We start from the raw sequence: 20,147 nt of genomic DNA, 5'->3' as shown, positions 1-20,147 counted from the left end.
CTGTGTTACCCTAAATAACTTCCTTTCCTTTCTTACGTGCTTTGATAAACAGTGAAAAAGTATCATTCACATCTGCATTAGCGCTCAAATAAATGAATGGAGCCATTAACACGTCAGAGGTTTTGTTTCAGGCTCACTGCAAAGATCATTGTATTGGTGACACAGGTCACATTTAAAAATTTAGATTTCTTTTTTTTTTTAAAGCGAGATTGTTCACAATCTGCCTCAAAAAAAAAAGTAATAATAATTAAGATCTTTGTCCTGAATTGAACTAAATCCAAATAAAATCTTTCAGCTGAAATATATGTTCACATTTCTCTGCATTTCATGGTTCCATTTGGACTGGAAGCAGAAGTGTCAAAATGTTATGAGAAAGTCCATTTTCTGAGATTTACAAATCAACTTTTCAGATTCCAAATTGAACTTCTAAACCTTTTGTATTTTGTTCTTCACTAATTTAAACATAATTAGGACAGCTATGAAAAATAGCAGAAGAATTATAAACTTGCATAAATGTCAAAAAATGCACATCTGCCTACTGAGGGGTTTCTTGCACTTCCCTGTGAAGCATCTGGTACTGGTTGCTGTTGGAGGCAGGATATTGTAAACTAGATGGAACATTAGTCTAAGCAAGTCTGACAATTCCCAAGTGTTAATGTCTACCCAGCACACAGCAGCAGTTAGGAAAAAAAAAAGTAGACTGAGCTAGCTATTTTAAAAAGGGATTGAAAAGGCTAAGGTATTATGCTTTGTACTTCCATAGTTACACCTGTACAAAGTTGGTATAAAATGATATAATTATATAGTAATTTACATCCACTTTGCCCTGTTGTAAGCAATGACACAAAGTTATAGTGGTGAATAAGCTCTACTATATTGAACTGTAATCAGTGCTCTATACTTGAAGTTCCAGTTTGGTTACTTTACCTTAAGATAGATAAAGTCATGAAACTAAAAAAGGTGTGGTGACAGTGCGGCCCTGCGCAGCACCTGACCTCCCCTTGCTGCTCCATCAGAGGTGTGGCTGAGGATTTCATAGGCACTGTGGTACCTTCCTGTTCTCCACTACTTTCATTCTCTTTAGGTTATGAGCCCTCCCTACCTCTGACTATCTATATTAAGGAATTATACAAACTAGGTGTTTCTTGTGCATTCAGAAACTCCCAAGATTATTTATTCTGGAAAATAGAAATTAGAAGATGTTTTGAAGAATATAGTTAAAAAAAATGATGGCCATAAGGTTAATCAAGATAAATAAATAACATGGCTAGATTTATTTATTTAAGTCTTGTTAATTTCAGGCTAAAATGTGACTTCTGGTGGGATTTTCAAACGCACTCAAACAACTTAGAAGCACAAGTCCCTTTGACTTTCAATGATTTAGGAACATAAATCCCATTTACATATTTTTGAAAAAAAATCTCATCTTTCAAACACAAGGAACAAGCAAGGAACACGGAGCAAGGAACGCACTGAGCCATATGAAACCCTGTAAAACATTGTACCTCAGGGCCAGCCTATACTCTGAGGGGAATAGAGTATAGAATATCTGTGGGAATATCTGTGCCAATGTAGGCACATCACTGTAAATCCTTACTGTAGCTGCAATGCACCAGTGCAGTAGCCTAATTTGAAACTGGCATAGACAAGCACAATGCACGATGCCTTCCAAGGCATAAACTGCAGTTCCCACAAGTTGTTCAGGTTTGGGTTTTATCCAAGTGTTTGGAAATCAGAGGTAATATTTTTCCTCATCTCTAAGCGCTCTACAAAACAAGAGATAAAATGTAGGAATATATTTTCGATTAATGTCAATTGCTTCCCATCAGACCTCTGAACCTTATTCATGGCAATTTGTGTTACTAAGTAACTTGGGCCTAACGCTCAGCTCAATACATTTGCAATCACAGAAAAAAACACAATATCAGTGCTGAAACTTTTATCACTCTCTGTCGTTAGTGATTATTTGGGTTTATTGCCTGAGTTAAGTAAGTTATTTACTCACAATGACTAATGGATATAGATGCTGTTTGCCAGAGTAATAGGAGGCAAACAAACAGGATCCCAGGCAACTGGGATTGTAAAGCATGATTTTTAAACAGCTTGTTATGTACTTTGGCACTTAATATTGACATACGATAAAGGTTTTTTAAATAACAAATATGCATTGTGATTTGGAAAATATGTGGGACTTGAAAATAAGTAGCTAGTCTAATAGCAACTTGGTGCAGTGTTTTATTTCTGATTATAGCCTACCATAGGTATGACTGTCTCAAGCAAAAGTGCTCAGTAGGAGATCTTATGGGTCATATCAACTATTACTACTGCACCTAAGCCCAAGCATGTGACCTTACAGGATGAATTAAAAAAAAAGTTACCTTTCATGCACAGAGCAAGTTTTATTCTGGGGAAATAAAGTCACATTTTTCAACTTGGCATTCAAATTCCATCAGGGAGGCAGTGCTAAACTGCAACCAGACAACTGATCTATGGCCTACCTTATCCTCTGGCCTGATTTTGAACTAGCTGCCACAAAACAAGAGTGTCTGGAATAAAACAGACTCTTTATATTCTCAGCAGGGAAATATGACCTATACATATATAAATATGACCTGTCCACCTCCATAACGAGTCAGATACCAGAAAGTGAGTAGTGAATGAGACAGGGAATTGCAGGAAATTAAAAAATGTCTTATGATGAAAGTAGTGGAATGCTGCTCTGGAGGGGTGGGGTCTAGCCCTGCCTCTCACACGGAGTGCTGGTATGATACTGGGCAAGTCACTGAAACTAAACTTTTCACAGGTGTGCTCCTCATTTTCTGGATCCACTGCACAGACATCTGTCATCTTCTGTTAATTAGTCCATTAGTTCAAATGGCAACTACTACTGCTAGCTGGACCTCCATTAGGGAGGGGCTTCTCCAATATTTGCTGGCAGCAGGGGAACGTTGAGACCCATGAATCTTGGCTTCCATTCCAGTCTCCGGAGGGGAGTGTATTTGAGTGGACACAGACACTTTTCTCTGTGTCCCCGACAGCCTGTAACATTCTGTTTTTTAAACATATCCCATGCTAGCTCGTCATCCAAGTCTCCCCAGCTTCCTCCTTCCATCCTCATACCAGTCACGTTTCCCACATCTAGCGAGTCCCAGTCTCCACTACTGATCTACCTGAGTCCCAGTCTCTCTATCCCAGTCTCTTTGACCAATCTTCTCCCTAGCTCCTCCTCTGATCCCTTCCCCTACTTGCACCAAATCCCATTGCACAGCCAAACTATTAACTCCACCGCTCTTCCCCTCTTTCCCTCCCCCCTCCCTGAGCAATTCAGGTATCCTCTGCATTAGAATCAGGTTGCTTCCACCTTCTTGATGTTCCCTGGGTTTCAGGAGACTGTCTCAGTGCTCTTGGTTACTCTGCCCAGAATCCCAGTGCCCATATCAGCAATTGTTAGGTTTTCTAATCCTTTAATCATTATCATAGGTCTTCTCTGAACTGGAGTGTCTCTCCATTTTATCAACATCCTTCCTGAGGCAGACACTTGGCATGGGAAATTTTCAGCCAAGTGGTTGAAGTTTGGTAGAATTATAAAATTGTTTCTCGCTGTTTTTAATCTCAGCTGCCATGCAACCTGCCCCTCTCCCGACTGTCCAGCCTCATGAAGTAGTTGCAGTAGTAGTAGTAACGCAGGGGCATGCATGTTTCACATCCGAGATAGGTAGTGAAGGATGGGGAGGTAGGAGAAGGACTTGAGTCTAACTCTGGCCCTATTTTCCATTGCAGACATTCCTTTCTTCTCCCTAACACAATGCTGCTGCTGCTCTTCTTCCAGCTAGATTCTGAATGGACCTGATTGAGGTCCTGTAGGTGAAATGGACCATTTGTGGGTCACTCTGGGATTTAGACATCCAGGTGCCTAGAGCAAGACAACAATGCACATAACCAGAGGCAAAAACTTAGGCATGTATGGAACTTTAACAGGAGAAATTTAGGCAACAGGTGACTTCAGCACCTAAAGGGTTCAACAGCAGCTGAATAGGGTATTGCGAATGTAAGGGACATGTAAATGCTGGACTTAGGTGTCTAAGTCCTATCTCTTACTTCTTCCTGACCCTCCCCTTACTATGAAGAAGATTCAAGTATGTGGGATGTCAGGTGATTGGAGGGGAAGACAGAGGCTCGGGTGGAGATCCTGGGGTGGAGAACTGAGTGAAGGTCAGGTTTGTGGGAACCTTAGGGAGGGAAACTGAAGTATGGAGAGAAACTGAGGCAGGCTTCCCTGGGAGAATAACATGAGGGGGAAAGGAATTCAGGAGAGCTGGCTGTATTTTAAAGAATCCTTATTTAGTTTGCAGGAACAAACCATCCCAATGTGTAGAAAGAATAGTAAATATGGCAGGCAACCAGCTTGGCTTAACAGTGAAATTCTTGCTGATCTTAAACACAAAAAAGAAGCTTACAAGAAGTGGAAGATGGGAAAATGACCAGGGAAGACTATAAAAATATTGCTCAGGCATGCAGGAGTGAAATCAGGAAGGCCAAATCACACTTACAGTTGAAGCTAGAAAAGGATGTTAAGAGTAATAAGAAGGGTTTCTTCAGGTAGATTAGCAACAAGAAGAAAGTCAAGGAAAGTGTGGACCTCTTACTGAATGAGGGAGGCAACCTAGTGACAGAGGATGTGGAAAAAGTTCATGTACTCAGTGCTTTTTTTGCCTCTGTCTTCATGAACAAGGTCAGCTCCCAGACTACTGCACTGGACAGCACAGCATGGGGAGGAGGTGACCAGCCCTCTGTGGAGAAAGAAGTGGTTCAGGACCATTTAGAAAAACTGGATGAGCACAAGCCCATAGGGCTGGATGCGCTGCATCCAAGGGTGCTAAAGGAGTTGGCGGATGTGATAGACTCAGACTCATAGGACTTTAAGGTCAGAAGGGACCATTATGATCATCTAGTCTGACCTCCTGTACAATGCAGGCCACAGAATTTCACCTGCCTGCTCCTGTAACAAACCCCTAACCTATATCTGAGTTACTGAAGTCCTCAAATCGTGGTTTAAAGACTTCAAGGTTCAGAGAAGCCTCCAGCAAGTGACTCGTGCCCATGCTGCAGAGGAAGATAAAAAACCTCCAGGGCTTCTGCAAATCTGCGCTGGAGGAAAATTTCTTCCCGACTCAAAATATGGCGATCAGTTAAACCCTGAGCATGTGGGCAAGACTCACCAGCCAGCACCCAGGAAAGAATTCTCCGTAGTAACTCAGATCCCACCCTATCTAACATCCCATCACAGACCACTGGGCATATTTACTGTTAATAATCAATGATCAATTAATTGCCAAAATTTAGGCTATCCCATCATACTCTCCCCTCCATAAATTATCAAGCTTAGTTTTGAAGCCAGATATGTCTTTTGACCCCACTACTCCCCTTGGAAGGCTGTTCCAGAACTTCACTCCTCTAATGGTTAGAAACCTTCATCTAATTTCAAGTTTAAATTTCCTAATATCCAGTTTATATCCATTTGTTCTTGTGTCCACATTGGTACTGAGCTTAAATAATTCCTTTCTCTTCTCTGATATTATCCTCTGATATATTTATAAAGAGCAATCAATATTCTACCCTCAGCCCTTATTGGTTAGGCTAAACAAGCCACTCTTTCAGTCTCCTTTCAACAAGACAGCGTTTTCCAGTTCTCTCGATCATCCTCTCTGTAAACCTGTTCTCCAGTTTTTGAATTCATCCTTCTAAACTGGGAACCATAACTGCACACAGTATTCCAGAAATGATGTTCACCAGTGCTCTTGTATAATGGTACTAACATCTCCTTATCTTTACTGGAGTACCTCGCCTGATGCATCCCAAGACTGCTCTTAGCTTTTTAATGGCCATATCACATTGGCGCCTCAATATTTTCAGCCTGTGATCCAACCAATACCCAGGTCCCTTCTCCTCGCTGTCATTCCCAACTGATGCGTTCCCAATTTATTACAAAAATCTTGGTTATTAATAGCCCAATGCATGACCTGCACTTTTCACTATTAAATTTCATCCTATTACTATTTACTCCAGTTTTAAAGGTCATTCATATCTTCCTATATGAACCGGTCCTTCTGATGTATTACAATACCTTCCAGCTGTGTGTCATCCACAAACGTTATTACCACATTCCCACTTTTTGTGCCAAAGTCAGTAATAAAAAGATTAAACAAGATTGGTCCCAAAACCAATCCCTGAGGAACTCTACTAGTAACCTCCTTCCAGCCTGACAGTTCACCTTTCAGTATGACCCATTGTATCTCCCCTTTAACCAGTTCTTTATCCACCTTTCAATTTTCATATTGATCCCCATCTTTTCTAACTTAGCTAAGAATTCCATATGTGGAACTGTATCAAATGCCTTACTGAAATCTGAGGTAAATTAGATCCACTGCGTTTCCTTTGTCTAAAAAATCTGTTAGCTTGTCAAAGAAGGAGATCAGGTTGGGTTGGCACGATCTACCTTTTGTAAAACCATGTTGCATTTTGTCCCAATTACCATTAACCTCAATATCCTTAACTATTTTCTCCTTCAAATTTTTTTCCATACTACAGATGTCACATGAACAAGCCTATAGTTATCCAGATCACTTTTCGCCCCTTTCTTAAAAATAGGAACTATGTTAGCAATTCTCCAGTCATACGGTACAACCCCTGAGTTTACTGATTCATTAAAAATTCTTGATAATGGGCTTGCAATTTCATGTGCCAGCTCCTCTAAAATTCTTGGATGAAGATTATCTGGACCCCCCGATTTAGTCCCATTAAACTGTTCGAGTTTGACTTCTACCTCGAATGTGGTAATATCTACCTCCGTATCCTCATTCCCATTTGTCATCCTACCATTATCCCTAAACTCCTCATTAAAGACTGAGGCAAAGTATTTGTTTAGATATTGGGCCATGCCTAGATTATCCTTAACCTCCACTCCATCCTCAGTGTTTAGCGGTCCCACTTCTTCTTTCTTTGTTTTCTTCTTGTTTATATGGCTATAGAACCTTTTACTATTGGTTTTAATTCCCTTTGCAAGGTCCAACTCTAACATGGTTTTTGGCCTTTCTCACTTTATCCCTACACACTCTGACCTCAGTAAGGTAGCTTTCCTTGCTAATTCCTCCCATCTTCCATTCCTTGTAGGCTTTCTGCTTTTTCTTAATCACCTCTCTGAGATGCTTGCTTATCCAGCTTGGTTTACACTTCCTGCCTCTGAATTTTTCCCCTTTCTTGGGATGCAGGCTTCTGATAGTTTCTGCAACTTTGACTTGAAGTAATTCCAGGCCTCCTCTGCCTTTAGATCCACAAGTTCTTCAGTCCAATCCACTTCCCTAACTAATTTCCTTAATTCTTTTAAGTTAGCCCTTTTGAAATCAAAAATCCTAGTCCCAGATCTATTTTTGTTTATCCTTCCATCTAGTTTGAACTGAATTAGCTCATGATCATTCGAACCAAGGTTGTCCCCTACACCACTTTCTATGAGGTCCTCACTACTCCCCAAAACTAAATCTAAAATGGTATCCCCTCTTGTTGGTTCTTCAACTACTTGGTGAAGGAATCCATCAGCATCCGGGAAAATCTGAGCCCTGTGATTATTACTAGCATTTGTCCTCCAGTCTATATCTGGGAAGTTAAAGTCTCCCATGATCATACAATTCCCATTATTCCACCATGTTTCTGTTATCTCTATAATATCTGGTTTCACTTCCTGCCCCAGTAGCTCTAGTTCCTTCATTTTTTTATCTAGGCTCCTTCCGTTAGTGTACAAACATCTTAATTTTTGCTGTTTGGCTTCATTAACATTCTTTACCCGATTAGACACAGATATTCTACCACCAATATGACCTATTAGACCAGTATTTACAATACCCTTCCTCTTTATGTCCTTTCTCATACCCACGGCTGTAGCCTCTCTTACTTCGTTTTCTTCCCTCTCAATGTTAAATTCCGGTGTGGAGATTACCTGGACATCTTCCAACTATCTCCCCCAAATTCCTAGTTTAAAGCTCTCTTAATCAGTTGTGCCAGCCTCCATCCTAGATGTCTATTTCCCTCCTTACTCAGGTGAAGTCCATCCTGAGAGAACAGTCCTCTGTCCATGAATGCTTCCCAGTGGCCATACATCCCAAAGCCCTCCTTCTAGCACCACTGCCTGAGCCATCTGTTGAAAGCCGTAATCTTGTCACACCTTTGTCGTTCTTCTCTAGGAACAGGAAGAATCCCACTGAAGATCACCTGAGCCTTGATTTCCTTAAGTTTCTTCCCCAGCCTGGCATAGTCTCCCTTGATATGTTCCAGTGAGAATCTAGCTGTATCATTTGTTCCCACATGGAGGACAATCAGCAGATTCTTTCCTGCTCCTGTTAGGATCCTCTTCAGCCTAACGGTCCACACCAGATCTTAAGCGACTGCAAAGACACACACCTTCCTTCTCCGATCATCTCTGGTCAGCGTGGTCATATCTTCTCAGTAAGGAATCCCCAATCATGTAGGAACCTGCTTAATCCTCGGTGATGATGTTTATTCTCCGTACACCTCTCCCCTGTCCCTCTGAGCAAAGGTCAGCTCTGATTCTTATTGTCCCTTCAAGTCCCCTGAAACCCATCCCATATCCATCCTAGAGGTCTCAATATTTGGTGTTGAGTTATTCCATATGATCCTTCCTCGCTTCCTATAGGACTAGCTGCACTCTTTTCGTCTGCTTTGCCTCTCAATCGTCAATGACACAACCGCTGCTGTGGCCCCTGTTGCAAAAAAACTCTGCAAACCTATTGCTGAGCCTAATATAATTCCTTCACGAGCCCATCGTTTTCCTTCTTGCCTTGGGGTTGGCGGTGGGTACTTTTGTCCTGTGGGGGTTCAGATGGCAAGGTGGCCTCCACTGTTTCTTTCATTCTATTTTTCTTGTTTAACATGTCGTTCCTGCGTTCGTCTCTGCCACAGTCTGATGCTTTCCCCTTCTCCTCCTCATGTCTTGCCTATATCTGCTCTTATTGAACCCCTCTTTAACATTGGGGGCATCGCAGGAGTGTTCCCCACCTCCAGCACTCCATCCTCGGATCTTTTTTTGACCTTAAATGGCCAAATTGATTTCTATGTTAAACTTTTATGGTGAGAATCAAGTAAACTTTTTTGATAGGAAAAAAGGAGGGAAGAAAAGAAGATGGAGAAGAGGGAAAGGGGAATCCCAGGGAAACTACAGGCCAGATATATCTATTTTTTTGGCTTTCCGCACCTCAGTTCCCGTGGGGGTTATTTTTTGAGTAGGTCACTCAAGTAGAAAATTTTCATTTCTTAACTCTGAATAAAAATCCACTTCGACAAAGAAAGAGAGGAAAACGTGCAAAGTCAGGAAATAGTTTAGTTTTAGATTTTTTTTCTACCAGAGGTGGCCAAGTAATCATGCCTGAAACAACTATTGTGAGCCTCTAGGTTGAGAGGAATACCTGTGTGGGTGTGAAGGCTAGATGGAGATGAAGGGAAGAAAAAAAATGGAGGGGGAACACAAGTGGATATGTTATTCAATTGACTTGAGCAGAAGCTATTTATACTGTCTGCCCACAAAAATTCTGAAGGAAGTTTTAAAGAAAAAAGAAGTAACGATGGTGAATGATAATTGGCAACCAATATAAGTGGATTAGAAAACCTGGCCAATATCATCAGGACTCAACGCTTTAGTAATCAATTGGGGTAATCCATAGACTCAGTTGGCAGCCAGAAACAATAAGGGTATCAAGCAGATAGTTACATGCCCAACGGCTTGTGCCTGGGCCAGTTTTTCAAAATATCTCATTTATGATCTGGAGGGTTGATTGGACTGCAAACCCGCAGGAAAGTGGAAAGATAACTTCTCTAAACTAGAGGAAAAGCCCACTCAAAATCAATAGACATCTGCATAGGGATAACAACAGAGAACCAGGACCAAATTAGATGTTGTGGACAAAAAGAAATCGAATGAGGTTAACAAGGACAGTGCAGAGTGCTTGCACTTAGGACAGAGAATCCAATGGGCATGCTACACGACTCGGGATCCCGAAATGTCTACAAAGCGGCCAGTTTCCTATACAGAAAAAAACCTAGGAAAGATAATATAAACAGACTTGAAACAATGTGGACAGGAAGAGAAAAAAAAATGATAAATTAAATGAGAAATGGAGTAACAAAACAGTGTAGCCCATGTAGCCACAAAACCCAAAAATAAGGCTGGCTAATGGCATTTTGGCTGTATAAATAGGGGCATTGCCAGCAGATCGAGGGACTTGATCATTCCCCTCTATTTGACATTGGTGAGGCCTCATCTGTAGTACTGTGTCCAGTTTTGGGCCCCATACTACAAGAAGGATGTGGAAAAATTGGAAAGAGTCCGGTGGAAGGCAACAAAAATGATTAGGAGGTGGAGCACATGACTTATGAGGAGAGGCTGAGGGAACTGAGATTGTTTAGTCTGCAGAAGAGAAGAACGAGGGGGGATCTGATAGCTGTTTTCAGCTACCTGAAAGAGGATGGATCTAGACTGGTTCCGAAGAGGATGGATCTAGACTGTTTTCAGTGGAGGCAGATGACAGAACAAGGAGTAACGGTCTCAAGTTGCAGTGGGGGAGATTTAGGTTGAATATTAGGAAAAACGTTTTCATTAGGAGGGTGGTGAAGCACTGGACTGGGTTACTTAGGGAGGTGGTGGAATCTCCTTCCTTAGAGGTTTTTAAGGTCAGGATTGACAAAGCCCTGGCTGGGATGATTTAGTTGGGGATTGGTCCTTCTTTGAGCAGTAAGCTGGACTAGATGACCTCCTGAGGTCCCTTCCAACCCTGATATTCTACGATTCTATGAAAAGACACTGGCTAGGAAGTGAGATGAGGGTCTTTGCTGGTGAGGAAGAAAAAGCAAAATAAGTTGTGTTTGCTGGAGAAGGAGGGGAGATTAAACATTTGAAAGGAGGAGAAATGGAGGGAATGTTTGAGGGTATTTATAGCCTTATGATTACTGAAGAGAATCTGCATTGCTTAAGGATAGGGAGTTTGTAACACTAAGAATCTGAGTCATGCCTCCCACAACTAAATTGCTGACTGAGTAATCTGACCCTGTGCTTCTACGAGGCCTATAGCAGTTGGACCACTATCTGATTGTGGGCCTTGAGTATTACTGTAATAAAATATAACAAGCAGCAATAAAGAATAATTTGTGTGAGATGCAGAGTGTCTATGACTTAACCATGTTTAATTATGTTCCTAGGGGCATTCTTGATCCCATACGTCATAGCACTTATCTTTGAAGGAATCCCATTGTTTCATCTTGAACTAGCCATAGGACAGCGCTTGAGAAAAGGCAGCATTGGCGTCTGGAATACCATCTCACCTTACTTTGGAGGAGTTGGTATGTTTCTCCATGTTCTCTGTAAACTAGTTACCCCACGGTAAGAGCCATATTTAATACTGTCTAGGGAACTGGTTAAATAACTGAAACAAGTGCCTCAAGCTCCAACCCAGAGCAATTCTGGCTCTAGGAAACTAAAATTTGATCTCCCTGGTCACACTGTCCAGCAGTTCTTACTCATTCACAAGCACATAGGACTTCCCTCTGATATGAAACCTCAAAACCCTTTTATTTAGGAAACATAACAGACAGTTACGTAAAATAAAATTAGTCTAGTGGGACACAGTGGGTTTGTTAAAAATATCTCAAGGCCCAAGTGATGTGCACAAGAGAACCCTGCTTGCCTCCCACTAGACCCAACCCCCTTTGGCTCCCTTCCATTCGGTTTGGGAATAAATAAATGAATTAGGCATTAACCCTAGACAGAGACAAACCTTTAATTAAAACAGGAGACCATTTGAGGTCCTTATCAGGAGTCACACAAACATATCTCCTTCCACCAGAAAAAAAAAATAGGACTATGTAGAAGTCCCCAGCAGTTAAGCATGTAGAGGAATACTCTAACATTATCATGGGTCTGAACAGCGTAGCCTCAACCTGGGTACCTTCTGTAGGCCATTGACACTTGGGTGTAATGCTCACAAACAGCCTCCAACATGTAAGTCACTCCCAGCTATGTCTCTGTATGTGTGCTGCAGCCAGCCAGCCACACTTTGGCTCTCACCAGTCTTCGTTATGCTGCAGGGTGACCCCAACACGCACCCCATCCCAGATCTTACCCCAGAAATATATGTTCTGTACTGCCCAGCCCTCTCCTGAACAGTTTGACTATGTTAAGTTCATTATTCCTTTAAGGGAATAATATGCACACAACTTGTTATCCCAAATGGAGTTACTCAGACACTTAAACTTGAACACACTAGATTAGATAAAACAGTAAAACAAGTTTATTAATTACAAAGATAGATTTCGAGTGAAAACACATAATGAGGCATAAAAGCCAGAAGTGAATACCAGAAAAATAAAGATAAAATCCTTAACTGGTGCCGAACTTAACAAATATTAATTTCAAAGCAAAGTTCTCACCACATGCTTTCACTGACCGAACTGTCAGGTCAGGACTCCTCCCCCAGAGTCCAACAGCTGCTTCCGTTGTCTCTTCAGGTGTCGTGAATCCAATGGGCAGCAGGGAGGGAGGTACTTTGTGTGTTTGTCTCTCCTTTTTATAGTTTCAGTCCCTCTCTTGAAAAACATTTCAAGCTGAGAACCAGGAGCCAAAGAATTTATGTGGAAGGACAATCCTTACTGTTTTTTTCACCTGTTTGAACTTTGTCTTCCCTTCCTGCTTGATTAATCTGTTCACTGCTTACATGCAAATTAAAGCATGGATGCATTCCTTTGTTTAGAACAGACCTGTTTGCAACTTCTGTGTAGGGTTTGGAAAATGTGTCAATAACACCATACAGAGGAATATTGTAACTTCACATATCATTTGTGTGGCAACATTGTACTTCATAATCCATGTCTTCTACAAAATTATTACAGTAATGTGTAGGATGTGAACATACAGGCCTATTTGGTTACATACACACAATGAAAGACAGCACCATATTAAGCTACTACCTGTAATGTGTAGACAGCAGCAGGGAGCACCAGAGAGATTCCTCTGCCTGCGGTACTAAATGGGCACTCTGCGGGCATAAATTTCTTCTCAGTTACACCAATGGAAATCAGGCTTTTCTGGCTTCCACCAAAATAAATATGGTTCTGCCCACTGATGCCTAGAACATTCCCTCAAGTATTGGAAGTGATTGGACGGGCAGCACCACAATCCTTCAGGCCAAAGCTTGTCTATTTGTAGCAGGATGGTGAGGTGTGGAATGTATATGTTTAATTCCATTTGAAGCAAGGAACTTCTGAAAAACTTCAGAACAGAATTTAGGCCCATTGTCACTTACCAACTGTAACAGCAAACCAACTTGGCTAAACAAGTTACCAAGACCACTGGACATCCTTGTAACTATAGCACAAGTAATTCTGGAAACTTCTAGTTATTCTGACCTTGATTACAACCAAAAATATAAAGGTCCAGCAAAGCCCATATGAACATGTGTCCAAGGAGTCTAAGGCCACGATCAAGGCTGTAGATGAGCTGGGCTAGGATCATGCTGAATTTTCTGACACTTAGTAAAGCCTTGCTCGCAATATGTTTGTTGATCCTCATTTACCAGACGTGATTCTGGGTTATTGTCTTCATACATACAATCGCAAAATAACCTTCCTGAAGAGCTTCCAAAATCTGAGACTGAAGTGATTTTGGAATGGTCACATACATTCTGCATCAGATGCAACCGTGATTCACAGATAATTCACAGTGACATTACACAAATTGTGTAAACTGGGGATTCATTTGATCTTGAACACTGTACATTGCAGTATGATTCCTCTCAGAAGAAAAAGCACACCATCCTTAGTGGTTACTTTTTTGATGTCTGTGCTAGTGATAGGTAATTGTAACAGGGTCAGGACCTGCCTCTTGCAAGCGTCCCCTCTCTCTGGCCAACAGTGCCTACAGCCTCTCAGTTCTTTTCAGCAGGTTGGTACCCACCTCTCGTGAGTGCCTCTTTCCGGCCTATGGATCTCTTGTCAGGTCTTCAGCAACTCAGTCTTCTGGCCAAGCTGCCTATACTGACCCACAGGGCCTATCTCAAAGCCCTCAGTAATGTCCTATAGTCCTCCCCAGGCTCCGGTCCTCTGTCTCACCAACAGGGCCTAGTACCCTAGTTGGCCAGCTTACATGTGAAGGTTCCTGCTCTGGGATGGAGCAACACTCCCTGGGGGCTTGTCACCTATCCTTTAGTCCTCTGACCCCGGCTCTCCAGGGGTAAAAAGTTTCATGGCCAGTCCCTTTCCTGAGCCTGTCTTCAGTGAGTCCTGGCAGCTAGACAGAAGCTACTCCCTCACCTGACAGCAATGCCAGCAACTACCTGCCTTAGTCCTTGCAGCCAGCCAGGAGCACCTCTTGCTCCCCCAAGTCTCTGCAAGCAGACTGCCCTCACTCTGGCCCTGCAGCTCATTTTATATGAGCCTGCTGGGCCCTCACTGGCTGTTCCCTGCAACCTCTCTGATTGGCAGCTTCCCTTGCAGCTACTCTAGCCCACCTGGAGGACCTCTCCAGTGCTCCTTTCCTGGGATGGGTGAGGCAGGACACCGAGGCCTCCAGCAGATGGCCTTTGGGCCTAGTCCACCCCATCACAGTAATCTATTCATCAAATTGAGATAGATTACTTTGTCTGAAATTTCTTTGGGTTGACAGGAGTTTGAGCATAGCAGTTGCAACAGCCCATCAGTATTACTATGCTGAGTCCTGTACAGTATAGTATAAATATGAACTGAAAGTAGCAATTATCATCATTGCATATGAACAGCAGCTAATGACAGAAAGCCAGGTTTCGGTCCAAAAAATTGAAAGTAACAAGCAACACTCCATCAGCAAGGTAAAATGTCTACCATACAGATTGGTATGGAAATGTCTGAATTCCTAAGATAATGCTGAGAGCTTCTTGCTTTATTTGGGCATAGTTCTTCTCAGGAATAGTGAAAGTTCATTATGCAAAGGCAATTGCTATCTCCATGCCATTAGGAAAAAGGTGGGAAAGAACTGCAGCCACTCCATGTGGTGAAGCGTTACAAGCCAATTTCATTGGCAGTGAAGCATCGAAATGTGTAAGAACTTCGGTTGATGTCAGTTTATTTGCTTCCTTGAATTCACACTCACTCTCTTTAGTCCATTTCCATTTTTTCTTTGCTTCTAACAGTTCATGTAAATGTGCCAATATTGTCATCAGAATAGGCAGAAATATACCACAGTAGTTAAGAAGTCTTAAGAATGAATGTAACTCTAGGTATGTCTACACTATGGGATTATTCTGATTTTACATAAACTGGTTTTATAAAACAGATTGTATAAAGTCAAGTGCACGTGGCCACACTAAGCACATTAATTCGGAGGTGTGTGTCCATGTACCGAAGCTAGCGTTGATTTCCGGAGCGTTGCACTGTGGGTAGCTATCCCATAGCTATCCCATAGTTCCCGCAGTCTCCCCCACCCACTGGAATTCTGGGTTGAGATCCCAATGCAAAAACAGTGTTGTGAGTGATTCTGGGTAAATGTTGTCACGCAATCCTTCCTCCATGAAAGCAATGGCAGACAATCATTTCGCTCCTTTTTTCCCTGGATTGCCCTGGCAGACGCCATGTCACTGTCACCATATGTGTGTACTGGATGCTGCTGACAGATGCGGTACTGCAGTGCTACACAGCAGCATTCATTTGCCTTTGCAAGGTAGCAGAGACGGTTACCATCCTATTGCACCGTCTGCCATTGTAAATTGGCGATGAGAGACCGTTTGATGGTTATCAGTCATTCTGTACCGTCTGCTGCTGTCATGGGTGCTCCTGGCTGGCCTTGCTGAGGTCGGCCGGGGGCGCATGGACAAAAATGGGAATGACCCCTGGGTCATTCCCTTCTTTATGTTTTGTCTAAAAATAGAGTCAGTCCTGCCTAGAATATGGGGCAAGTGTACTAGAGAACCAGAGAGCACAGCCGCTCCGTGTCAGAGCCCCAGAGATCCCGCAGAAAATGATGAGCTGCATGCCATTCTAGGGGGTGCCCCTGCAACAACCCACCCGTTGCTTCCCTCCTCCCCAACCCTCCTGGGCTACCGTGGCAGTGTCCCCCCATTTGTGTGATGAATAAAGAATGCAGGAATAAGAAAATGACTTTTAGTGAGATAAAATGAGGGGGAAAGCCTCCAGCTGCTATGATAGTCCAGGCAGATTAATCATTAAAGGGGAGGGGGAGAGGAGCAGCCTCCCAGCTGCTATGATAGTCCAGGCAGTACAGAATCTTTTCTTTAGACATGAAAGGGGAGGGGTGTGAGAGGAGCTCAGCCTCAGTCATGATAGTCCAGAATCTCATTAGACATGAATCGGGGTGGGCGGGGGGGGGGGGGCTGATGGAGCTCAGCCTCCAGTTGCTATGATGAGGACGGTTACCAGCCGTTCTGTACCATCTGCCGGGAATGACCTGGGAGTCATTCCATTTTTACCCAGGCACCCCGGCCGACCTCACCGAGGCCAGCCAGGAGCACTCAGGGCTGATGATGATGGATGGATAGCAGTCATTATTGTACCATCTGCCACCGGGAAGGGGATGCTGGTGTTCAGCGCTGCAGCCCCGTCTACCAGCAGCATGCAGTAAGACATAGGGTGACATTGAAAAAAAGGTGAGAAACGATTTTTTTCCCCTTTTCTTTTCACGGGGGGGGGAGGGTGTAAATTGACGACATATACCCTGAAACACCCTGGGAAAATGTTTTTGACCCTTCAGGCATTGGGAGCTCAGCCAAGAATGCAAATGCTTTTCGGAGACTGCGGGGACTGTGGGATAGCTGGAGTCCTCAGTACCCCTCCCTCCCTCCCTCCATGAGCGTCCATTTGATCCATTTGATTCTTTGGCTTTCCATTACGCTTGTCACACAGCACTGTGCTGTGGACTCTGTATGATAGCCTGGAGATTTTTTCAAACACTTTGGCATTTTGTCTTCTGTAACGGAGCTCTGATAGAACAGATTTGTCTCCTCATACAGCGATCAGATCCAATATTTCCTGTACGGTCCATGCTGGAGCTCTTTTTGGATTTGGGACTCCATCGCCACCCGTGCTGATCAGAGCTCCATGCTGGGCAAACAGGAAATGAAATTCAAAATTTCGCGGGGATTTTCCTATCTACCTGGCTAATGCATCCAAGTTCAGATTGCTTTCCACACCGGTCACAATGGTGCACTGTGGGATACCGCCCAGAGGCCAATACCATCGATTTGTGGCCACACTAACCCTTTTCTGACATGGCAATACTGATTTCAGTGCTACTCCCCTCGTCGGGGAGGAGTACAGAAATCGGTTTTAAGAGCCCTTTATATCGATATAAAGGGCTTCATTGTGTGGACGCGTGCAGGGTTAAATTGGTTTAATGCTTCTAAATTCAGTTTAAACTCATAGTGTAGATCAGGCTTCTGAAATGTTCTGTGGTGGTGGCACTTCAAGAACTATCTTTTCTTTCACTGGTGATTTCCTTAAGCCCCTCTGCATCAGGGGGAGGGATAGTTCAGTGGTTTGAGCATTGGCCTGCTAAACCCAGGGTTGTGAGTTCAATTCTTGAGGGAGCCATTTGAGGAAGTGGGGTAAAAATCTGGAGGTTTGACTAGATGATCTCCTGAGGTCCCTTCTAACCCTAATATTCTATGATCAATTACAGGTCCAAGTTATTCAACTGAAAAACTCATGTTTGTTTTGGTATAGTCTTAGTCCATGGTCTTTCAAACATTGCAAGACAGCATCCAAATTTTGAAGATGATCCTTTCCTATGACAAGGATGTCATCCAAACAGCACTGAACTTCATTTAGCCCTTCAAAATTTCATCTATGGCTTTCTGGAACAGGGAAGGTGCCAATGTGATACTGAAAGGCAACCTGTTGTAACAAAATAAGCTTTTTTGTGTGTTGATTGTGAGGTATTTGCAAGATGCCAGATCAATCTCCATTTGTAGGTATTGTGATAAAGTTCCTCCTCTGCCTTGGTGGGTTCTGTGCTTTCTGGTGGATTTGCTCGCCTCACAGGTTCACGGCAGTCATCAGTTTGGCTCCTTTTGTTAGTGGCACAAACTTGCCATTCATTTGGCTAACCTCATCACTGGCCAGCATTGGAAAAAGGAGGAGAACAATCCTTCCAGTCTCTGCTGGCTCACCTAATGGGTCAGAGGACAGGCCAGAGACCTTCCCCCTGGTGGGACCCACAGTCCAGATCAACTCCTTATATCAAATAGGGAGTTGAGGGGATGGGGGGGGAACCCAGGCCTGCCCTCTACTCTGGGTTCCAGCCCAGGACCCTGTGGATTACAGCTGTCTATAGCGTCTCCTGTAACAGCTGCGTGACAGCTACAACTCCCTGGACTACTTCCCCATGGCCTCCTCCAAACACCTTTTTTATCTTCACCACAGGAACTTCTTCCTGATGTCTGGTAATGCTTGTACTTTGCAGCCCTCCAGCAGTATGCCTACTCACTCTCAGCTTCTTATGCCTCTCACTCCCAGCTCCTCACACGTGCCCTCACTGACTGAAGTGAGGTCCTTTTTAAACCAAGTGCCCTGATTAGCCTGCCTTAATTGATTCTAGCAGCTTCTTAGCTGGCTCCAGGTGTCCTAATTAGCCTGTCTGCCTTAATTTGTTCTGGCAAGTTCTTAATTGTTCCGGAACTGCCCCTGTTACCTTACCCAGGGAAAAGGGACCTGCTTAACCTGGGGCTAATATAGCTGCCTTCTATCACTCTCCTCTGGCCCTGTCCTGTCACAGTATGCATTGAGCAAATCCAATATACCGAAATACTGTCCACCACTAACAAACAAACAAATATTCCACAGAAGGTAGTGGACACTGGTCTGCACACAAAGCTGGATTCAGTATCACTTCAAAGTCTCTACAAATTCAGACTGAGCTATCCTCCTTGAGTACTGGTACAATGGATGTGAAACCAGTGACAGGACTCCAGTGATAAATAAACAGTCCAAATCTGCTTCCACCAGAGGCCTCAGAGCATAAGGCACAACTCTGGGCTCACAATACTTTGGTTGGCTTTCAGACTTATCTGTAAGATTCACTGACATGTTCATCTTTCTAAACTCTTTTTCAAAAACGTTGAAGTGTCTGTCCACTATGTGATCATCATCATCAAGTATAAGGTGTAGCTGTTTGATGATGGGTATTGGATGTGGGGTGATAGATGACAACTAAGAGTGTGAAATTGCAGAACTACTGACTGTGGTATGTAACCTATCATTTAAATCAACTTCTATATAGATGACAGGAGGATAGCTAATGTGACATCAATTTTTAAAAGGTTTTTTAAAAAGGCTCCAGAGGCAATCCTAGCCATTATAGGCCGGTAACCCTAACTTCAAATTGGTTGAAACTATAGTAAAGAACAGAATTATCAGAGATACACAGATGAACATGATTTGTTGAGGAAGAGTCAACATGGTCTTTGTAAAAGGAAACCATGCCTCACTAATCTACTAGAATTCTTTGAGGGGATCAACAAATAAAGGTGATCCAGTAGATATAGTGTACTTGGATTTTTAGAAAGCCTTCAACAGGGTCCCTCACCAAAGGCTCTCAGGCAAAGTAAGCAGTCATGAGATAAGAGGGAAAGTCCTCTCATGGACCAGTAACTGATTAAAAGATAGGAAACAAAGGGTAGGAATAAATGATCAGTTTTCAGAAAGGAGAGAAGTAAATAGTGGTGTTCCCCAGAGGTCTGTACAGGGACCAGTTGTGTTCAACATATTCATAAATGATCTGGAAAAAGAGGTAAACAGTGAGGTGACAAAATTTGCAGATATTACAAAGTTACTCATGATAGTTAAGTCCAAAGCAGATTGCAAAGAGTTACATAGGGACCTCCCAAAAATGAGTGATTGGGCAACAAAATCGCAGATGAAATTTAATGCTGATAAATGCAAAGTAATGCACATTGGAAAACATAATCCCAACTATATATACTGTCAAGGTTTTTTCCCCCACTTTGAACTTTAGAGTACAAAAAGTGGGGACCTGAATTAACACTTCTAAGCTTAATTACTAGCTTAGATCTGGTACACTGCCACCAGCCAGAATTTAGTGTCTGGCA

General features: G+C 42.9%; 1 protein-coding gene across 1 annotated transcript in view; it reads left to right on the top strand.

Annotated features, from left to right (window-relative positions):
• LOC116817010 (sodium-dependent neutral amino acid transporter B(0)AT3-like) overlaps nucleotides 1–20,147 on the top strand; it is a 62,131-nt gene that overhangs the window by 3,369 nt on the left and 38,615 nt on the right. Inside the window, exon 2 of the mRNA XM_032766726.1 lies at nucleotides 11,260–11,400. Within this exon, the coding sequence (XP_032622617.1) occupies nucleotides 11,260–11,400 (141 nt within the window). The remainder of the gene's footprint in view (nucleotides 1–11,259; nucleotides 11,401–20,147) is intronic.

Source organism: Chelonoidis abingdonii, chromosome 2, assembly GCF_003597395.2.
Source record: "Chelonoidis abingdonii isolate Lonesome George chromosome 2, CheloAbing_2.0, whole genome shotgun sequence".
Lineage (NCBI taxonomy): Eukaryota > Metazoa > Chordata > Testudines > Testudinidae > Chelonoidis > Chelonoidis abingdonii.
The sequence above is the reverse complement of the archived record's forward strand: the minus strand, read 5'-3'. Positions and strand labels throughout refer to the sequence as shown.